An 18,504-nucleotide genomic window follows, 5' to 3' on the forward strand; every position below is an offset into this window, starting at 1 on the left:
GGTCTCGAACTCCTGACCTCAAGTGATCCACCCACCTCAGTCTTGCAAAGTGCTAGGATTACAGGCGTGAGCCACCATGGCCAGCCACAAATGTCATTCCTAGTCTAGGGTTGTTTCTGCTGTTTCATACAAAAATTCTCAGGCACAGTTTGAAGAAGTACAAGAGAGAGGGGGCAGAAAATGGGGAAGAGGGTGACACCAGTTTTCTTCAGAGAAGATGAATAACCTTCCACCCTTAGAGGGAAGCGAGGGAAGATGCTCTGGCTCGAGAGAAGATGGGGAGTGAAATTGAAGAAGCAGAGAGAGGATGGAGTCTTAGGGATTAGTGAGAATTACCTATGCACCTTTCTGAGCCTTCCAGAGATAAAGGACCCCGTATCTGTGACAAGTTTAGGGTCGGGGTGGGGAACAGGACATCTCCGTGAATCCGTGGAAGAGAATGAATTCAGTAGGGGTCAGAATGATTGGTAGGAAGGCACCAGAGAGGGGTTAATTAGCTAATAGGCTTATGGTCTGATTAAGCAAGTTTAAGAGGATTGCCTTGGTTTCAGGCAAAGTCCTTCATTCTGGACCCTTCCCCATGCCTGCAAAGCCACGTCTAGCCCCTCTTACCACAACCCCATCTTAAACACATAAGGGAATGTAGAACTTTCATCTTAAGAGACCAGGCAGAGGCCAGGTGCAGTGATTCTCGCCTATAATCCCAACACTTTGGGAGGCCGAGGCAGGCAGATCCCTTGAGCTCAGGAGTTTGAGACCAGCCTGGGCAACACAGAAAAACTCTATCTCTACAAAACATTTTCAAATTACCTAGGAGTGGTGGCATGAGCCTGTAGTCCCAGCAACTTGGGAGGTGGAAGCAGGAGGATCACTTGAGCCCAGGAGGTTGAGGCCTCAGTGAGCCGTGATGGCAACACTGCACTCCAGCCTGAGTGACAGAGAGAGAGAGAGAGATGAGGGAGGGATAGAGCGGTTTCTCTTTTATCTGCTCTATATGTAGAGGGTTTTGTTTTTGTTTTTTGGAAACAAAGTCTCACTCTGTCGTACAAGCTGAAGTATAGTGGCAAAAGTGGTGAAATCTCGGCTCACTGCAACCTCCCCCTCCCAGGTTCAGAGTCTCCTGGCTCAGCCTCCTGAGTAGCTGGGACTACAGGCATATACTACTGCACCTGGCTAATTTTTGTGTTTTTAGTAAAGATGGGGTTTCACTGTGTTGGCCAGGCTGGTCTTGAACTCCTGACCTCATGATCCACCCACCTTAGCCTCCCAAAGTGCTAGGATTACAGGCATGAGCCACCACGCTTGGCCACTGTATGTTGAGGTTTTACATAAGACATTGAAAATAGGCTTCTTGCCCACGTGCTGTGGCTTACCCCTGTAATCTCAGCACTTTGGGAGGCCACAGCGGGCAGATCACCTGAGGTCAGGAGTTCAAGACCGGCCTGGCCAACATGGTGAAACCCCCATCTCTACTAAAAACACACCAAAAAAATTAGCTGGGCATGGTGGCAGTCACCTGTAATCTCAGCTACTCGGGAGGCTGAGGCAGGAGAATCGTTTGAACTTAGGAAGCGGAGGTTACAGTGAGCTGAGATCGCGTCATTGCACTCCAGCCTGGGTGACAAGAGTGAGACTCCGTCTCAAAAAAAAAGAAAAGGGAAAGAATAAATAGTCTTCCTTTGCTTAAAAGAAAAAGTTGAAAAACCATTGGGGGATGGTTTAAGACCTTAAGATTTGGAAGCAGGATGGCCTGACTCCTCCCTTTCTTTTCCCAGTGCTTATTGCAAACCTGCTATGTGCTGTTCAAGTTTCTGGGACACTGTTCAAGTCCCTGGGACATGGCCGAGCTCTACGGTTGTGGTCCACAGTGGACCTCTGTGATCAGTTACTCTGAAAGCGTGAAACAGGAGGATTCATCCCATCTTTGGGGTTCAAGGAAATCTTCCAAGAAGAAGCAACATTTCAGTGGGGACCTAAAGGACAAAAGAAATTGACTGGGGAAGGGAGGCTGCCAGGCACAGAGCGAGCATGCACCAAGGCCCTGAGGTGGGAGGAAGCAGGGAACATTTAAGGAACAAAAAGTGCACTGAGGCCGGTGGCTCACACCTGTAATCCCAGCACTTTGGGAGGCCAAGGCGGGTGGATCACCTGAGGTCAGGTGTTCAAGATGAGCCTGACCAACTTGGTGAAACCCCGTCTCTACTAAATACAAAAAATTAGCCAGGTGTGGTGGCACATGCCTGTAATCCCAGCTACTCAGGAGGCTGAGGCAGGAGAATTGCTTGAACCTGGGAGGTGGAAGTTATAGTGAGCTGAAATTGCGCCATTGCACTCCAGCCTGGCGACAGAGTGAGACTCCATTGCAAAAAAAAATTTTTTTTTAGTAGAGATGAGTCTCCCTATGTTGCCCAGGCTGGTCTTGAGCTCCTGGGATCAAGTGATGCTCCTGCCTCAGCCTCCCAAAGTGCTGGGATTACAGGTGTGAGCCACTGAGCCTTGCCAGTTATAAACTAGTTTTCTTGACCATGTGTAAAGCATTTTGTTAATGTAGACTCGAGGCAAGTATCTAGCCGGTGAATTTTTGCATTTTTAGTAGAGACGGGGTTTCACCGTGTTGGCTGGGATGGTCTCTATCTCCTGATCTTGTGATCCGCCCACTTTGGCCTCCCAAATGCTGGGATTACAGGTGTGAGCCACCACACCCGGCTAAAAACATTTTTTTTTTATTAGCTGAACACAGCAGCTGGGTGCGGTAGCTCAGGGCTGTAATCCCAGCACTTTGGGAGGCTGAGGCGGGTGGATCACTTCGGATCACTTCAAATCAGGAGTTCCAGACCAGCCTGACAAAAATGGTGAAAACCTATCTCTACTAAAAATACAAAAATTAGGTGGGTATGGTGGCGAGCGCCTGTAGTCCCAGCTACTCGGGGGCCTGAGGCAGGGAAATCACTTGAACCCAGGAGGCAGAGGCTGCAGTGAGTCGAGATTATGCCACTGCACTCCAGCCTGGCAATAGAGCAAGATCCCATATCAGGAAAAAAGAAAAGGAAAATTGGCCTATAACAAAGAATGGCCAAAACTCCACAGGCCGCCACTGGTACTGCATCTGGGTTTTCGAGGCTGTCCGTCATCGTGTTGGTCTCCCGGAGTGAAAGGTGTCAAGCAACGAGGGGAGGAGACTGAATGAGAATTGGATTTGAGTCAGAACCCAGCAGCTGTGTTAGCGTCCTTGGGCCAGTGGTGACAGTGGGCTGGTGCCTTCGCTTCTCTGTGCCCCTCTGTACCTCCGTTTCTTCTTGTGTAAAAATGGAGCTCATTCTACCCACCTCACCCCGGAGGTTGTGAGGAACGGACAAGATCAAGCTCATAAAGCACTCAGCACAGCGCCCGGTCAAAAGTGAGTGTTGGGAGCATCTCCAGCGTCCAGCCTTCCTCCACCTCCCCTGTCACCGTTTCCACCGGTCAGACCTCCATCACCTTTGCAGTTGCCACCTCCCTGGGCCCCCAGCTCTCCCACTGCTGCTTCTCACAGTTGGCTCCCCTCATGGGCATCAGAGGAATCCTCCTAAAACCTAAGTCAGGTCACATCCGTCCCATAGCTCCCATCCCACTTGGAGTAAAAGTTAAGGACCTCACTGTGGCCTGCGAGCCCTATCACCCCTCCCCACCAGCGCCCCTCTCTGTCCCCAGCTCCTCTCATTCTTCCCCTTTCTCATTCAGCCCCAGGCACAGGGTCCTCCTCATTCCCCCTGGAACATGCCAGGCACTGTCCCACCCCAGGGCCTTTGCGCTCGCCAGTCCTTCACATAGCCACGTGGTTCCGTTCCTTCCTCCATAGCCTGGTGATCATAATAGTTCAGAGCATGGACTCTGGAGCCAGGTTGGCTTCAAATCTCTCAGCTCTGCTGCGTACAAGTGCCCTTGGGTGATTTCCTCACCTTTGTTTCCTCATCTGTATAATGGGTTCCTTCATAGGATAAGTGTGAAAATTAAAAGGACTAGTATTTGGAAAGTACCGTGAACAGTGTAGCGCCTATCAGGTGCTGCAGAATTGTGTGATGATGAGTAAAGCATTCCACATTCTCAGCAAAAGCTTCCCGGGGCTCTCTCTCTGACACTGCAGCCTCCCACCCTCCCTGACCCCCTTTTCCTGCCTTTTTTTGTGTCATTAGGAGTCCCACCATCTGACATGAAATATACTGTCTTCCCCACCTAGAAGAATGTAGCTAGCTGTATGAGGTCTTGGCTGAATCACTAAAAGTCTTTCAGCCTTATTTGCCTCATTGCCCACAAATCGGGGAGCTTTGTCTATTTTCTTCTTGGCTGTTTCCCTAGACAGGTGCCAGGCACGGAGCAGGTGCTCAGTAACTATTTGTTGAATGAATGAATGAGTGAATTAAGATCATTATTTGTATTATTCTCCATACTGCTACTGTGACCCCTGGGGTGTCCTCTGCCCCCTCCACAAAGGTGAAGGTCCCTCCCACACTGACTCCCTCCACCCTGTGTGCCCCCACAGAGGAAGGCGAATACTTCCTGAAGGTGCTGATCCCCAGCTACGCGGCGGGCTCCATCATTGGCAAGGGCGGGCAGACCATCGTGCAGCTGCAGAAGGAGACGGGAGCCACCATCAAGCTCTCCAAGTCCAAAGACTTCTACCCCGGTGAGCCCCGGTCCAGGTCTCTGCCCTAGGCCTCTCCGCCCTTTCTCCCTTTCTCCCTCCCACCTGGGCCCTAGATGAGGGGGAAGGGCTGCCCTAGGGACAGTGACAGTGGTTGGGAGGGGGCCTCCCCTCCCCCTAAGGGGACAGAGCTGCCCCCAGCCCGAGGGGCCTGGCCGAGCAGATGGGGGGTGGGGGGCAGGGCAAGACAATGGGCCTGCTGCATATTCATGAGCTCATTTGCATGATGCGCTGGCAGATGTATCTCTTCCCACACACCTGCCCCCTCTGGTCAGTTGGAGGAGCGAGGGTGGGGAGGGAGGCAGGTGTCAGGGCGTCCCTCGGGACTTAGGGGCCCGGCCAGCCATGTTCCACACACGTGCCCCCCCTCAGATTTCTGTCACCCCCTCCTGCCCAGTCTCACTGGTTTTCTCTGTCTCGGTGTCATTCTGTATGTGTCTCCTTCTCGTTCTGTTTCCGACTTGCCATCGCTTGCTCCCCTCCGCCTCTCTCTGCCTCTTGCCCCTCTGTCTGCCTCTCCGTCCATCTCTCCTGTTCTGTTTGGATATCCCCCATCTCTTGTCCTCTCCCTCTGTCCTCTGCTTTCCCTCTACCTCACCTCCTCTTTCCCCCTTTTGTCTTCTGTCTCTCTCCCCATCCTTTCCTTCCCTCCACCTCTTACAGTGTCACCTTTTTTCTTTCCTCCTCACTCTGAACCCTGTTCAGTCATCTATTCAACCAATACCTACTAGTCCCCTCTCACTGGGGTCCCAAGAAGCTTCGACATCTAGGACTCCAGGAAAGGCCTCCTGAATTGCATCTTTGGCCGAGTGCTGGTTCTAGTTCATCCTTAATCCCCTTGGATTTTTTAGGTCAAACACCAGAGCTGGAGCCCAGGGTCAGTACACGCTCATTCTCTCTCTCTCTCTCTCTCTCTCTCTCTCTGCTCTCTCTCTCTCTCCTTTCCTCCTCTCTCTCTCTCTCTCTCTCCACCACGCATCCCCCTCCCCAGCCTCCCATCTCACTAAGCAGCTTTGGCAAGAGGTTTAGAGAAAAATCGAGTGAACCAGGCACACCTCCTCCTTTTCTCTTCCACCCTGGCCCAGTTTTCCCCACTCCCCTGTAGCCCACAAGATAGGGATAAGACCTCTGTTTGGAACGTTCCTCTGAGGACACTTGGTTCCTTGCTCCTGGATCACACTCTGTGCCATGAGACATGTTGTCCCCTCAACCCAATGACACACCCCACAGGCAGCCAGGAGACCCAGAAGGTGGGACAGACATTGGTCCTACCAGGTCAAGCAGTATTCAGACAAGCAGCAGGAACCAGTGTCTCTCCTCAGCCCCTGGACACATAGTCAGCCCCCATCCCCGCTCCTGGTGTGGAACTTCCAGATCACAGAGCATGAGCTGGCAGCTGACTCAGAGATACAGGACACAGCCCCCTCCATCCTAGCCCTGTCCCCAGGACTTCCCAGGACCCCACAGGAATGCAGGGAATGGAAGCACTATTGCAGGAGACAAAAAACATTTCCCTCCACTCCTGGCTTGACACCCTTTCATCCATTCATTCATTCATTCATTCAACACACATTCTCTGAGCACTTCCTCTGTGCTGGCCCTGTGCTGGACAGAGATGGGGACAGTAGCAGTGGCTGAAATGTCCCAGCCTTGTTTCCTCAGTTCTCACATCCCAGTCAGGGAGGCCGACCTCACACCAGTGATGACCCAGAGTGCTCAGGTCTGGGACAGGGAAGTCCAGAGGGTGGTGGTGGCTGGAGCCCAGGTAGCACAAAGGACCCAGCCCGGAGAGGTCAGGAAGAGCTCCCTAGAAGAGACTACTGGAGCAGTAAGGAAGAATGAACGAGGCAAAGTGCAGAGAAGTGTGCTCCAGGAAGACAAAACGGCAGACTCAGAGGCCACTAGGTAGCGTGGGCAGTGTAGCCAAAGCAGAGAGGATGTGTAAGAAATGACCATGGAGAAACTGAAAGAGTGCTCTGGGCATAGTAGGTTCACATGCACGTGCACGCACACACACTCTTTCACACACATACACTCATATACATTCATACATACATTCACACACACATCACACACACTTGCACTCACACATGCACACATACATACACTCACACTGACACACACACATCCTCACATTCACACACTCATATACATGCACACACACCCACACTTTCACACACCCACACTCACACACACTCATACTGGCATACACACATTGGCACACCACTCACACACACACGCTCACACATACACACTCACTCACACAAACATACACTCACACTCACACATACACCTACACACACATTCACTCACACACACATATACACACACACTGCACTTGTGTGTCTACTACATGACATAAAAACCTACCTGGCACTTAGCCCCAAGGGAAGGGCAGAGCACACAGAGGGCCTCCCCTCCTTGGTGATGGATCCCCAAGCCCTAGATTCAATCCATCCAGGTCATACATGGAGCAACTAAGATGCAGAAAAAGGCAGCTACCTTGACAAGGGCCACACAGACTCCAGTGTGCCAGCCTAGGGATAGAAAACGCCCTCTGATGTTGAATGTCTGCATGAAGCTTTGGACCCTAACTGCTGAAGAAAAGCACAGACACACACACACTTTTTATTTTTATTTATTTATTTTGGGACAGGATCTTGCTCTGTCACCAAGGCCAGAGTGCTCTGTTGCCCAGGCTGGAGTGCAGTGGCATGATCGTGGCTTGCTGCAACCTCGACCTCCTGGGCTCAGGTGATTCTCCCACCTCAGCCTCCTGAGTAGCTGGAACTACAGGTGTGCACCACCAGGCCCGGCTAATTTTGGGGGGGTTGTTTTTTGTTTTGGGGGGTTTTTTGAGACAGAGTTTCATTCTTATTGCCAAGGCTGATGTGCAATGGTGCAATCTCAGCTGACCGCAACCTCCATCTCCTGGGTTCAAGCAATTCTCCTGCCTCAGCCTCCTGAGTAGCTGGGATTACAGGTGTCCGTCACCATGCCTGGCTAATTTTTTGTATTTTTAGTAGAGACGGGGTTTTGCTATGTTAGCCATGCTGGTCTCAAACTCCTGACCTCAGGTGATCCACCCGCCTCGGCCTCCCAAAGTGCTGGGAGGTGAGCCACCACACCCGACCTGTATATTTTTTCTGTAGAGATGGGGTCTCGCTATGTTGCCCAGGCGGGTCTTGAACTCCTGAGCTCAAGCCATCTGCCCCGGCTTCCTAAAGTGATGGGATTGCAGGCATGAGCCACTGTGCCCACCACACACACTTTTAAAAACGTGTATATATTTATAACATACTTGTATCAAAGTCCAAACTCTTGAATGACTACTTAATACATTCATACAGATTCTTTTTTAGTATCAAAAATACGAAAACAAAACTGTTGTCATTTTATGCCTCCCTCCAAGACACACACATAGAGCTGATCACTCCATGCACCCCAAATTTAGCAGAATGCACAGACTCTGAAGCCAGACACCTGGGTTCAAAACCCTGAATATTCACTACCATCTGAGTGAACTTGAACAAATCTTGAGCCCTCTCTTGCTTCAGTGTCCTTAGCAGAGAATCAGGGACTGTATGAAGTAGAAATATTGCCTACTTCATATATTAAGTGAACACGTATATATAAAGTGCTTTAGCCAGGCATGGTGGCTCACATCTGTAATTCCAATACTTTGGGAGGCCGAGATGGGTGTATCACTTGAGGCCAGCCTGGCCAACATGGTGAAACCCCATCTATACAAAAAATACAAAAATTAGACGGGTGTGGTGGTGCACACCTGTAATCCCAGCTACTCAGGAGGCTGAAGCAGGAGAATCACTTGAACTGGGAGGCGGAGGTTGCAATGATCCAAGATTGCACCACTGCCCTGCAGCCTGGGTGACAGAGCCGAGACTCTTGTCTCAGAAAAATAAAAATAAAAAAGTACTTAGAATGGTCTCTGACACTTGGGTTGTATAAGGGTCAGCTGTTATTATTAGATACTTTCGAGGCTTAACCGAACCCCCCTCAAAGTCCCTGTGGGTCCCCATATAAGAACTACGAGGGGATGAGAGGTCAAAGACTTCTGAGTTGGAAGGAAGCTTCAGAGATGCAAACCCGCGGCCAGCTCTTCCTGGGGCATCCACCTCTCTCTACCCCTCCTCCCAGTTCCCACCCCAACCCACACCCTTTCCTATTTACACCAGACGGAGGCAGACTGCAGGCTGACTCACCCTTGGCTCAGACCAAGCCATTGTTCTGGGGTGGCGGGGAATTAAGAGTGAGGAACATGACCCAAAGCGGGTGGGGGATGTCAGCTACACAAGTGACCCACAGACAGTGACGCCCAGACACATGGCGAGGCTGGCCTGCCAGACTGGGAAACGGCAGCTGAGGAGTCAGGGTGGTGGCACCGGCGTGCTGCACTGAAGTGCCACTGGACACTGACACACACCCCAGGTATCCCAGACACACAGGCACGCGGCACACACTCAAGACCCCTTTTTTTTTTTTGAGATGGAATCTTGTTCTGTCACCAGGCTGGAGTGCAGTGGCATGATCTTAGCTCACTGCAACCTCTGCCTCCCGGGTTCGAGCGATTCTGCTGCCCTAGCCTCCTGAGTAGCTGGGACTACAGGTGCGCACCACCATGCCCAGCTAATTTTTGTATTTTTAGTAGAGACGGGGTTTCACCATGTTGGCCAGGATGATCTCAATCTCTTGACCTTGTGATCTGCCCGCCTCAGCCTCCAAAAGTGCTGGGATTACAGGCTTGAGCCACTGTACCCGGCCACACTCAAGATCTTTTGCCTTCTCAGGGGCAGGATCCCCTTCAGGGAGAGAGAGACACACACTCACACTCCACACATCGCACATATCCTGGCTCACCCAAGCATACACATTCTCACACAGACCGGTCAAGTTTTCTTTGTCTCACTGTAATTAATTCACATGCTCAGACACACACATACACAAACACACCAGTCATCCAAAAAGTCCTACAATCCAACACCTGAGTCTATCTGTCTGTCTCTTTCTCTCCTTCTCATGTTCACACACACCAATCCTAGGATTTTGCCTGTCTCCTATACATACACACACACACACGTCATCCAAATAGTCTTAGAAACATCCAGAAGTGTGTCCATCTCTTTCACTTTCACAAACACACGTAAACACACAGATGCAGACACACACACACACTGCCATCCAGTCTCAAAGTGGTATGTATTTATTGTGCAGCCTCAATGCCACTTTGTGAGATTCTTTTGTTTCTTTCTCTCAAACTCTCACACACACTCAGCTCTGTCTCACAAAGAGTCTACATAACCTTGATCATCAAAGTGACACCAAAGTCTGTCCCACACCCAAGGGCACACACAAACATCTTCACCGGAATCACTGTGTTACATGGTCTGTTTATAAGGCAGTCTCACACTTTATCTTCTACAAACACAGATTAGGATCATCTAGCCAGTCCTGCCCAAATACACACACACACACACACACACACACACACCACTCACCAAACAGCCTCGCAGACACACACTAGTCACAGTGTCACCCAGAGTCTCTCCCACGCACATATCTCAACACCCTCCAGTTTCTCTCTTCCCCATTCCCTCCGCTACCCAACACACTCATGCAGAAATGAGAAGGATGCCCAGGACAGAGCCTTAGCCAGTATCTGGAGAATCTCCAGGAAAGACACCCACCCACCTCCCTCCCCAGTTCCTTGGTCCCTACTCCTTCAAGAGTAGTCTTTGACCCTGCTCTCCCCTGTCCACACCCCTGCCCTCCCCGACCCCTCAGCCCTCCATCTGGTGGGCTCAGACAGGCACTCAGGCCTCTCCTCTGCCTCCCCCATCCCCCAGCTCTTCCCCCATCCTCTCCAAAAAGCCCAGAGGCCGACGCTGCAGGCTTTCAGGGGTTGCCATGACAACCGGGCCTCGTCCCTCGTCCCCCTGGGGGTGGGCTGAGGACCCGGCCAGCCAGACCGATAAGGGGGTTCCAGTTACTGTGGCAACCGTTGCAGGCCTGAGCTCTCTGCTTCCAGAAGGGGAGGGGAGCGGAGTGAGTGAATGGTTGCCAAAGCAACCGGAGAGCCGCAAGAACTGAGAAGAGGCAGCTGAGCCCTGTCTCCCCTGCCCCGGGCTGCTGTGGGCATCGCAAAACACTTAAGCATCATTCTTCCATCCCTAGAGGTTGTTTTAGGGGAGGGAGATGAAATGCAGATTTTAAAACAGGATTCCACTCATTCTCCCAGCTACCCATCATGGCCTGGGAGCCCATGCCCACTCCCCCAGCCTCACCGTGTGATAAGTCAGGTCCACTCTCTGGACCTCAGCTTTGCCCTTCCATTAAATGGAGCCCGTCTCTCAGGAATGCCCCCATTCCTGTCTGATGAGTGCACCCTCTCTCTCCCTTGCTCAACAGGAACCACAGAGCGGGTATGCCTAGTCCAGGGCACGGCAGAGGCCTTGAATGCTGTGCACAGCTTTATTGCCGAGAAGGTCCGAGAAATCCCACAAGCGATGACCAAGCCTGAGGTGGTCAACATCCTTCAACCCCAAACCACGATGAACCCCGACAGAGCCAAGCAGGTCAGCTGGGGCAGAGACTGGGTTACTGTAAAGCTGGTGATATTTACGAAGAAACATTCCTCCCACACCACTGCATTACTATGAGGTTCAATGGGACAAAGCTGATAAAAACCTCATTAGTCAAAGACCACACGGCAGTGGTTAATATTATTCTTAGAGAGGCAGCTCTAATAGTATAGAAAAAACTCCAGACCACTTGGAATGGGCTCGATTCAGAGAGGCAGTGAAGATCTGGGAGAATGTGACCTGATCCCCTACTGATTGATCCTTCCTTCCTAGGATTCTCTAGTTCCTCTTCTCCCTTCCACCTCATCCCATTGTCTCTCTGAACGACCTGCCTCCCACTTCCTGTTATCACCGGAAGTTACCTCAGTGACAGCTCAGCCACATCCAGAAGAGTGTAATTACAAATGGCCTCTCATCCTCCTTCCCTCCATAATTAACGTATGGGGGTAGAGGTGGTGTTTCATTAGCGAGAGAGGAGGCGGGTCCCTCTTCTACACAGCCCTCTCCAGGAAGGAATGGAAGAGGGAGGGTAGCGCCCCTCCGTTGCCTCAGTTGCAGGGAAGCGGTGGCCTAGGGGAGTGGCAGGGAGTGGCCAATCGCTTCCCGGGCCTCTCCGGTTGCCATGACGACGGTGCGCACCGGGCAGGTGGGTGCCCCTCAAAGCCCCGGGCCGCGAGGTCTGGACCCGGAAGTGCGTAAGGGAACGGGAAAGCGGGGCTCGTTCCCATTTTCTCTCCCGTCCCCACTCCCCTGTGCTTGCATACTCCGTGCAATGGGGCGAAAACCCCTAGGCTGGCCGGAGGGCCCCTTGCGAGGGCTCCTTAACGTCTACCTAGAGGCAAAGACAGGAGAGAGGGCGTCGTTAAAAGGAATCTGGAATTCTTGAGTCCTGACTTTGCCCTGAGGTGAAGCAGACCACGGGCCTGAGTTTCCTCAACCTCTTGGGGAAACAGTGGGCGAAGAACCCCGGAGGAGCGTTGCAGGGTGGAGCGCTCCCCCAAAAAAAGACAGCGGATTTGGGGCGTGGAGCGCGGCCGCTGTCCTTGGTGCTGAAGCGACTCCGCTCCTCGCTCTCCGCCAGGTTTCTCCCGAATCCCTTCCCACCAGCAGGGCACAAGTTATCCACAGTTTACAGGGAGGTGAGGGCATTGCCTCTTCCCTCTGCCTTGGTCGTGGCCACAAGGGACTCAGGGTTCATCAGGAGTTTGTGAATGTTGCAGGGAAAATGGGGTCAGCACCATCTGTGCCTGAGCCTTCCACCGCCTCCCGCCTAATCCACAGGAGCTTTGAAACAGTGGAGTCTAAAGGTTATAGAACCAGGATTTATCTTCTGCCTTGTTACTCGAGTGTTCCAAAGACTGTGATCACAGCTGAAGACTCAGGCTCGGGGCTCTGCTGCTGAGTTGAATGCTTCTCCGTACAGTACTTTCTTCCTGTGTGACCTTGAGCAAGTGACTTTGATTTCTCCATGCCTCGTTTTTCTCATCTGTAAAATGAGATTCATTATGGTGCCTCCTTAAGTAAGGGTGGTGGTTAGTGTTCGTTGATGTTTGAAAAGCACATAGCTTGTGTGTGTAATGTATAGAAAGTAAGCCCAAAGAATGTTCTGTTGTTATTGTTATGAGATTTTTGAGTCAGGAAACAGGTCTACTTTTCTGCCTTGGACTTGCTGTGTTACTCAGAGCCCCTTTCCTTCTCTAGGCCTCAGTTTCTCTTTTATTACAGTACAGCAGCTGGACTAAACCAGGGATTACAAATTACAAATTAAATAACTAAAGTATTCAAAAAGGGAACAGAATGCTTGAGGATTGTTACTCTCTGGAAAGGGTATGCCTTCTTTAAAGGGAGAGGCTGCCACTCAACTCCACCCAATTCTTGTACTTTGGGAACATGGACATAGTGCTAACCACATCTTCTAAATTTTTCAAAAGAAGCCAGACATTTTTTAGATCACCTCACTTTAAAATGTTGACTCTGGTTTTTTCATTTATTAATATATATTTGTCTGAGACAGAGTCTCATTCTGTCATCAGGCTGGGGTACATGGTGTGATGTAGGCTCACTGCAGCCTCGACCTCCCAGGATCAAGTGATCATCCCACCTCACTGCCTCAGTCCACTGAATAGCTGGGACTACAGGTGCGCACGACCATGCCTGGCTGATTTTTGTGTTGATTTTTTTTTTTTTTTTTTTTTTTTTTAGATGGAGTTCCGCTCTTGTTGCCTAGGATGGAGTACAATGGCGTGGTCTTGGCACACTGCAGCCTCCGCCTCCTGGGCTCAAATTATTCTCCTGCCTTAGCCTCCCAAGTAGCTGGGATTACAGGCTTCTGTTACTATGCCTGGCTAATTTTTTGTGTTTTTAGTAGAGACGGGGTTTGACCATGTTGGCTAGGCTGGTCTTGAACTCCTGAACATAGGTGATCTGCCTGCCTCGGCCTCCCAAACTGCTGGGATTACAGATGCGAGCCACTGCGCCCATCCCTTAGCTAATTTTTGTATTTTTTGTAGAGACAAGGTTTTTTTTTTTTTTTTGAGACGGAGTTTTGCTCTTGTTACCCAGGCTGGAGTGCAATGGCGCAATCTCGGCTCACTGCAACCTCCGCCTCCTGGGTTCAGGCAATTCTCCTGCCTCAGCCTCCTGAGTAGCTGGGATTACAGGCACGCGCCACCATGCCCAGCTAATTTTTTGTATTAGTAGAGACGGGGTTTCACCATGTTGACCAGGATGGTCTCGATCTCTTGACCTCGTGATCCACCCGCCTCGGCCTCCCAAAGTGCTGGGATTACAGGCTTGAGCCACCGCGCCCGGCCGAGACAAGGTTTTACCATGTTGCCCAGGCTCGTGTCAAACTCCTGGACTCAAGCAATCCACCCACCTCGGCTTCCCAAAGGGCTGGGATTACAGGCATGAGCCATTGGGCTAGGCCAACTCTGTTTTAAAACACTATGAAGGTCGAAAAAAAAAAATACAGCTGCAGCCTGACTGGGGCCTGAGGATCACCAGATTGCCACCTCTGGGTTATACAAGTGGTTCTCAGCCCTAGTTGATATCTGAGTCATCTGGGTAGCTTAAAATGCAGATTCATGGGTCCTAGCCCAGAACCACTGAATCAATATTTCTGGTAAGGGTTAGGAATCTGAGCATGGACTCTGGCCTGGGATCAGATCCTGACTCTACTGCTCACTACCTGTGAAAGAACTTATACAAGTTCTTTCTTTGTGCCTCTATTTCCCAATCTAGAAAATGGGGTAATAATAACACCTTTATTAGGGTTGTGGTAGAACCTAGATAAGTTACTGTATTAAACTGTGTTAGCTGTTGGTGCTGCTTTTGTTGTTATTATTGGTGCTAGTAATCGTAGTGGTAGCAGTAGTAGTAGTTGAAAATTTCCATGGGCTTGCAAATCACTGGGGCAGATGGTCTGTGGTCTTTCTGGCTCTAAAACTTCAACAATTCTATGGCTCTGTGATTCCAAGATTCTAAGCATGTATTATCTAAGATTCTACTGTTCTGATGTCCTGGGATTCCAACATTCTGCGAGTCTGCACCTGCAGATCTTTCTAAGATGCTGTGGTTCTACAATTCAGGGTCTACTATGAAGGCAGCTGCCATTGTCTTAGGGCTTCCCATGTGCCACGCACTGGGCATCACTTTAGTCATTGAAAGTTTCCAATAACAGGCCGGGAGGAGTAGCTCACACCTGTAATCCCAACACTTTGAAAGGCCGAGGTGGATGGATCACCTGAGGTCAGGAGTTCAAGTCCAGCAGGGCCAACATGGCAAAACCCCTTCTCTACTAAAAATACAAAAAAATTGCTTGTTCTACCACAACTCTAAGAAAGGTGTTATTATTACCCTATTTTCTAGAAAAATTGCTGGGCATGGTGGTGCACGCCTGTAGTCTCAGCTACTTAGGAGGCTGAGGCAAGAGAATCCCTTGATCCCGGGAGGCAGAGGTTGCTGCGAGCGGAGATCATGCCACTACACTGATCATGCCTGGGTGACAGAGCAAGACTCTGTCTAAAAAAAAAAAGAGGAAGAAGAAGGTTTCCAATAATAATATAGGGTAGGTGTGGTTATGCTAATGCTGGAGATGAGGAGGCACAGAGAGGTGAAGACATTTGCCTAAGGTCACACAGTTACTAAAGAACAAATTAGGAGGCTGGATGTAATGGTTCACACCTGTCATCCCAGCACCTTGGGAGGCCGAGGTGGGTGTCTCACTTGAGGCCAGGAATTCAAGACCAGTTTGGCCAACCTGGTGAAACCCCATCTCTACTAAAAATACAAAAATTAGCTGGGCATGGTAGCAGGCACCTGTAATCCCAGCTACTCCAGAGGCTGAGGCAGGAGAACCACTTGAACTTGGGAGGTGGAGGTTGCAGTGAGCCAAGATCACACCACTGCACTCCAGCCTGGTTGACAGAGCAAGATTTTGTCTCAAAAAAAAAAAAAGCCAAAAACAAAAACCTAGGACTTGGACCTTGCTGTGTTGTAAAAGCAGCAACCCTGCTAACTGAGTGACTACCAGAGAGCAGGCTGCCAGTGTCTCACTGAATATTTGCAGATTGTTTGGATCAGGAATAGTATGCCCATTTTACAGATATGGAAAAAGAGGCTCTGAGATGTAAAGGGACTTTTATAGGCTGCCAACTAGGAGATGGAAGAGGTAGGAATTTCTTAAAACCGAACTTTGCTGGGCACGGTGGCTCATGCCTGTAATCCCAGCAATTTGGGAGGCCAAGGCGGGCAGATCACCTGAGGTCAGGAGTTCAAGACCAGCCTGACAAACATGGAGAAACCCCATCTCTATTAAAAAATAAAATAAATAAAAATTTTTTAAAAAAACCTAACTTTATTTTTCCCATATGATTAACCCCTTGTACTCAAACCTTTTCTTGGCTAATCTATCCTTCCTTCACTGCTCTAAAATACTGTGTCACAGACGAAATACCATATTACTCCTGGTTCTGGCTGTGAACATGCTGTTCCATCCCTTTGATTTGTCAGGCTGTTGGTTTTTCCTGGTGATTAAAAAAAAAAAACAAAAAAAAAACACAGCTCTGTTGAGATTTAATTTACATACTATAAACTTTACTGTTTAGAAGTATACAGTTCAGTAGTTTTGTTGTATGTTCACAGAGTTGTACATCAATTACCATCTAATTCCAGAACATTTTCATCATGCCAAAAAGAAACCCTGTGCCCATCAGCAGTCAGTCACCATTCCCCCAGATCCTAATATCAGCCTCTTCCAGCTACTAATCTACTTTTGGTCTCTGTGGATTTGCCTATTCTGGATCTTTTATATAAATAGAATCATATAATATATGGTCTTTTGTGTCTGGCTTTCTTCACTTAACATAATGCTTTCGAGATTTATCTATATTGTAGCATGTGTCAAAACATTACTCCTTTTTATAGCCAAATAATGTTTCATTGTATGGATAGACCACATTTTGCTTGTCTGTTCATCAGTTGATAGACATTTGGGTTGTTTCTCCCTTTGCTTTTTTGTTGTTGTTGTTGTTTGTTTGTTTGAGACAGAGTCTCGCTCTATCACTCAAGCTGGAGTACAGTAGCGCAATCTCAGCTCACTGCAACCTCTGCCTCCCGGGTTCAAGCAGTTCTCTGCCTCACCCTCCCAAATAGTTGGGATTACAGGCACCTACCACCACACCCGGCTAATTGTATTTTTAGTAGAGACAGGGTTTCACCATCTTGGCCAGGCTGGTCTTGAACTCCTGACCTCATGATCCACCCACCTCGGCCTCCCAAAATACTGGGATTACAGGCGTGAGCCACCGTGCCCGGCTGTTTCTATTTTAGCTATGATGAGTAATGCTTCTGAACATTCATGTACAAGTTTTTTTGTAGATATATATTTCCAGCTCTCTTGGGTAGATACCTAGGGTGGAATTGTTGGGACATATGATAAATCTAAGTTTGACTTTTTGAAGGACTGCCAGACTATTTGCCATAATAGCTGTACCACACATGTGGGATTTAGGTCCAGCTCCATCCATGGGGATAACAATGACAGTAATCATTTATTGAGTGCTTCTATGGACATATATTAATTGCACACATGCATGATGCCCTATGCTTGGCACACAGTACTCAGCACATGTTGCTTATTTGAATGAATGGATGATGACATCGCCCACAGAGCCAAGCAGAAACATGAGGACTGAGGTGTAATCTGTCAGTGGTAGCAGTTGTGAGTCACCTGAAGGACACAGCTCACACTCAGTTCCAGCTACTTGTGGTTGTGCTTGGATTTCAAGCTCACCATTTCATGCATAAGCTCAGTTAAGCCTCATAATAGTCCTATGGAGGAAGTCTGAATATCCCTGTTTTACAAATGAGAAAACTGATTCTCAAAGAGGTTAGGTCCCTTGCCCAGCATCAGTGGGAGAGCCAGGATTTAAACCCAAGCAGGTGACTCCAGAGTCTAAGGCAGCTCTTTGGGGATTTGTATGCACAGACTTCAAATGGGTAGCCTGACTCGTACATTGCATTGTTTATACTACACAGTGGTCCTTAGACATTTGAAGAGGTTGCCAACATTTAAAAACTAGGATGCTTCACATTTTACAAATCAGCATTTCCAACTCATCTAGAAAATGCCCGTCAGTCTGAGTTTGGCGGCCCAATTGCACAGTACTCTACCACTCCCCACGGCCACCAGGTGAGATACACCTGCTGCCTCCACCCATTCCCCTTCCTGCTTGGGCCTCTGGGCATGTCATCCTTCAGTCTTCATGCATCTATTTATTCCCCCACCCTTTGCTGAGTATCTACTGTGTCCCAGGCACTGTTCTAGGCACTGAAAACCCAGTAGTAACAATGCAGACAAAATCTCTAACTTCGTGGATTTGAAATTCTTTTACAGAGAAACACAAAATAACAGGGAGATAAGTAAAATATAGAGGATGTTAGAGAGTGAAAAATACTATGAAGGGAAAAAAAGCAGAGAAGAGGAAAAGGGAATGTTAGGGCATAGATTTTTTTTCCTGTTTATTTTGAAAACATTTAAGGATAGTCCCTATACACTGTGCTTAGATTCACCAGTTAACATTTGTGCATGCATGAACACATGCATATGCATGTGTGTGTACACACACACACACACACAATTTTTGTCTTGATTTGTTTTTCTGATCCATCTGAAAATAAGTTGTAGACCTCATGACTCTGTTTTTTTGAGTGGAGTGCAGA

The 18,504-nt window shown here is 49.3% G+C and overlaps 1 protein-coding gene across 2 annotated transcripts in view; it reads left to right on the forward strand.

Moving 5' to 3' along the window:
• Positions 1-18,504, forward strand: part of NOVA2 (NOVA alternative splicing regulator 2) — a 34,484-nt gene that overhangs the window by 8,310 nt on the left and 7,670 nt on the right. For both annotated transcript variants that reach the window (XM_021668527.2, XM_064381144.1), the window contains exons 2-3: positions 4,520-4,663; positions 11,108-11,274. In XM_021668527.2, the coding sequence (XP_021524202.2) occupies positions 4,520-4,663; positions 11,108-11,274 (311 nt within the window). The remainder of the gene's footprint in view (positions 1-4,519; positions 4,664-11,107; positions 11,275-18,504) is intronic.

The sequence above is a fragment of the Aotus nancymaae genome, unplaced genomic scaffold (assembly GCF_030222135.1).
Source record: "Aotus nancymaae isolate 86718 unplaced genomic scaffold, 86718_ANA_hifiasm-v0.15.2.pri h1tg000028l, whole genome shotgun sequence".
NCBI lineage: Eukaryota > Metazoa > Chordata > Mammalia > Primates > Aotidae > Aotus > Aotus nancymaae.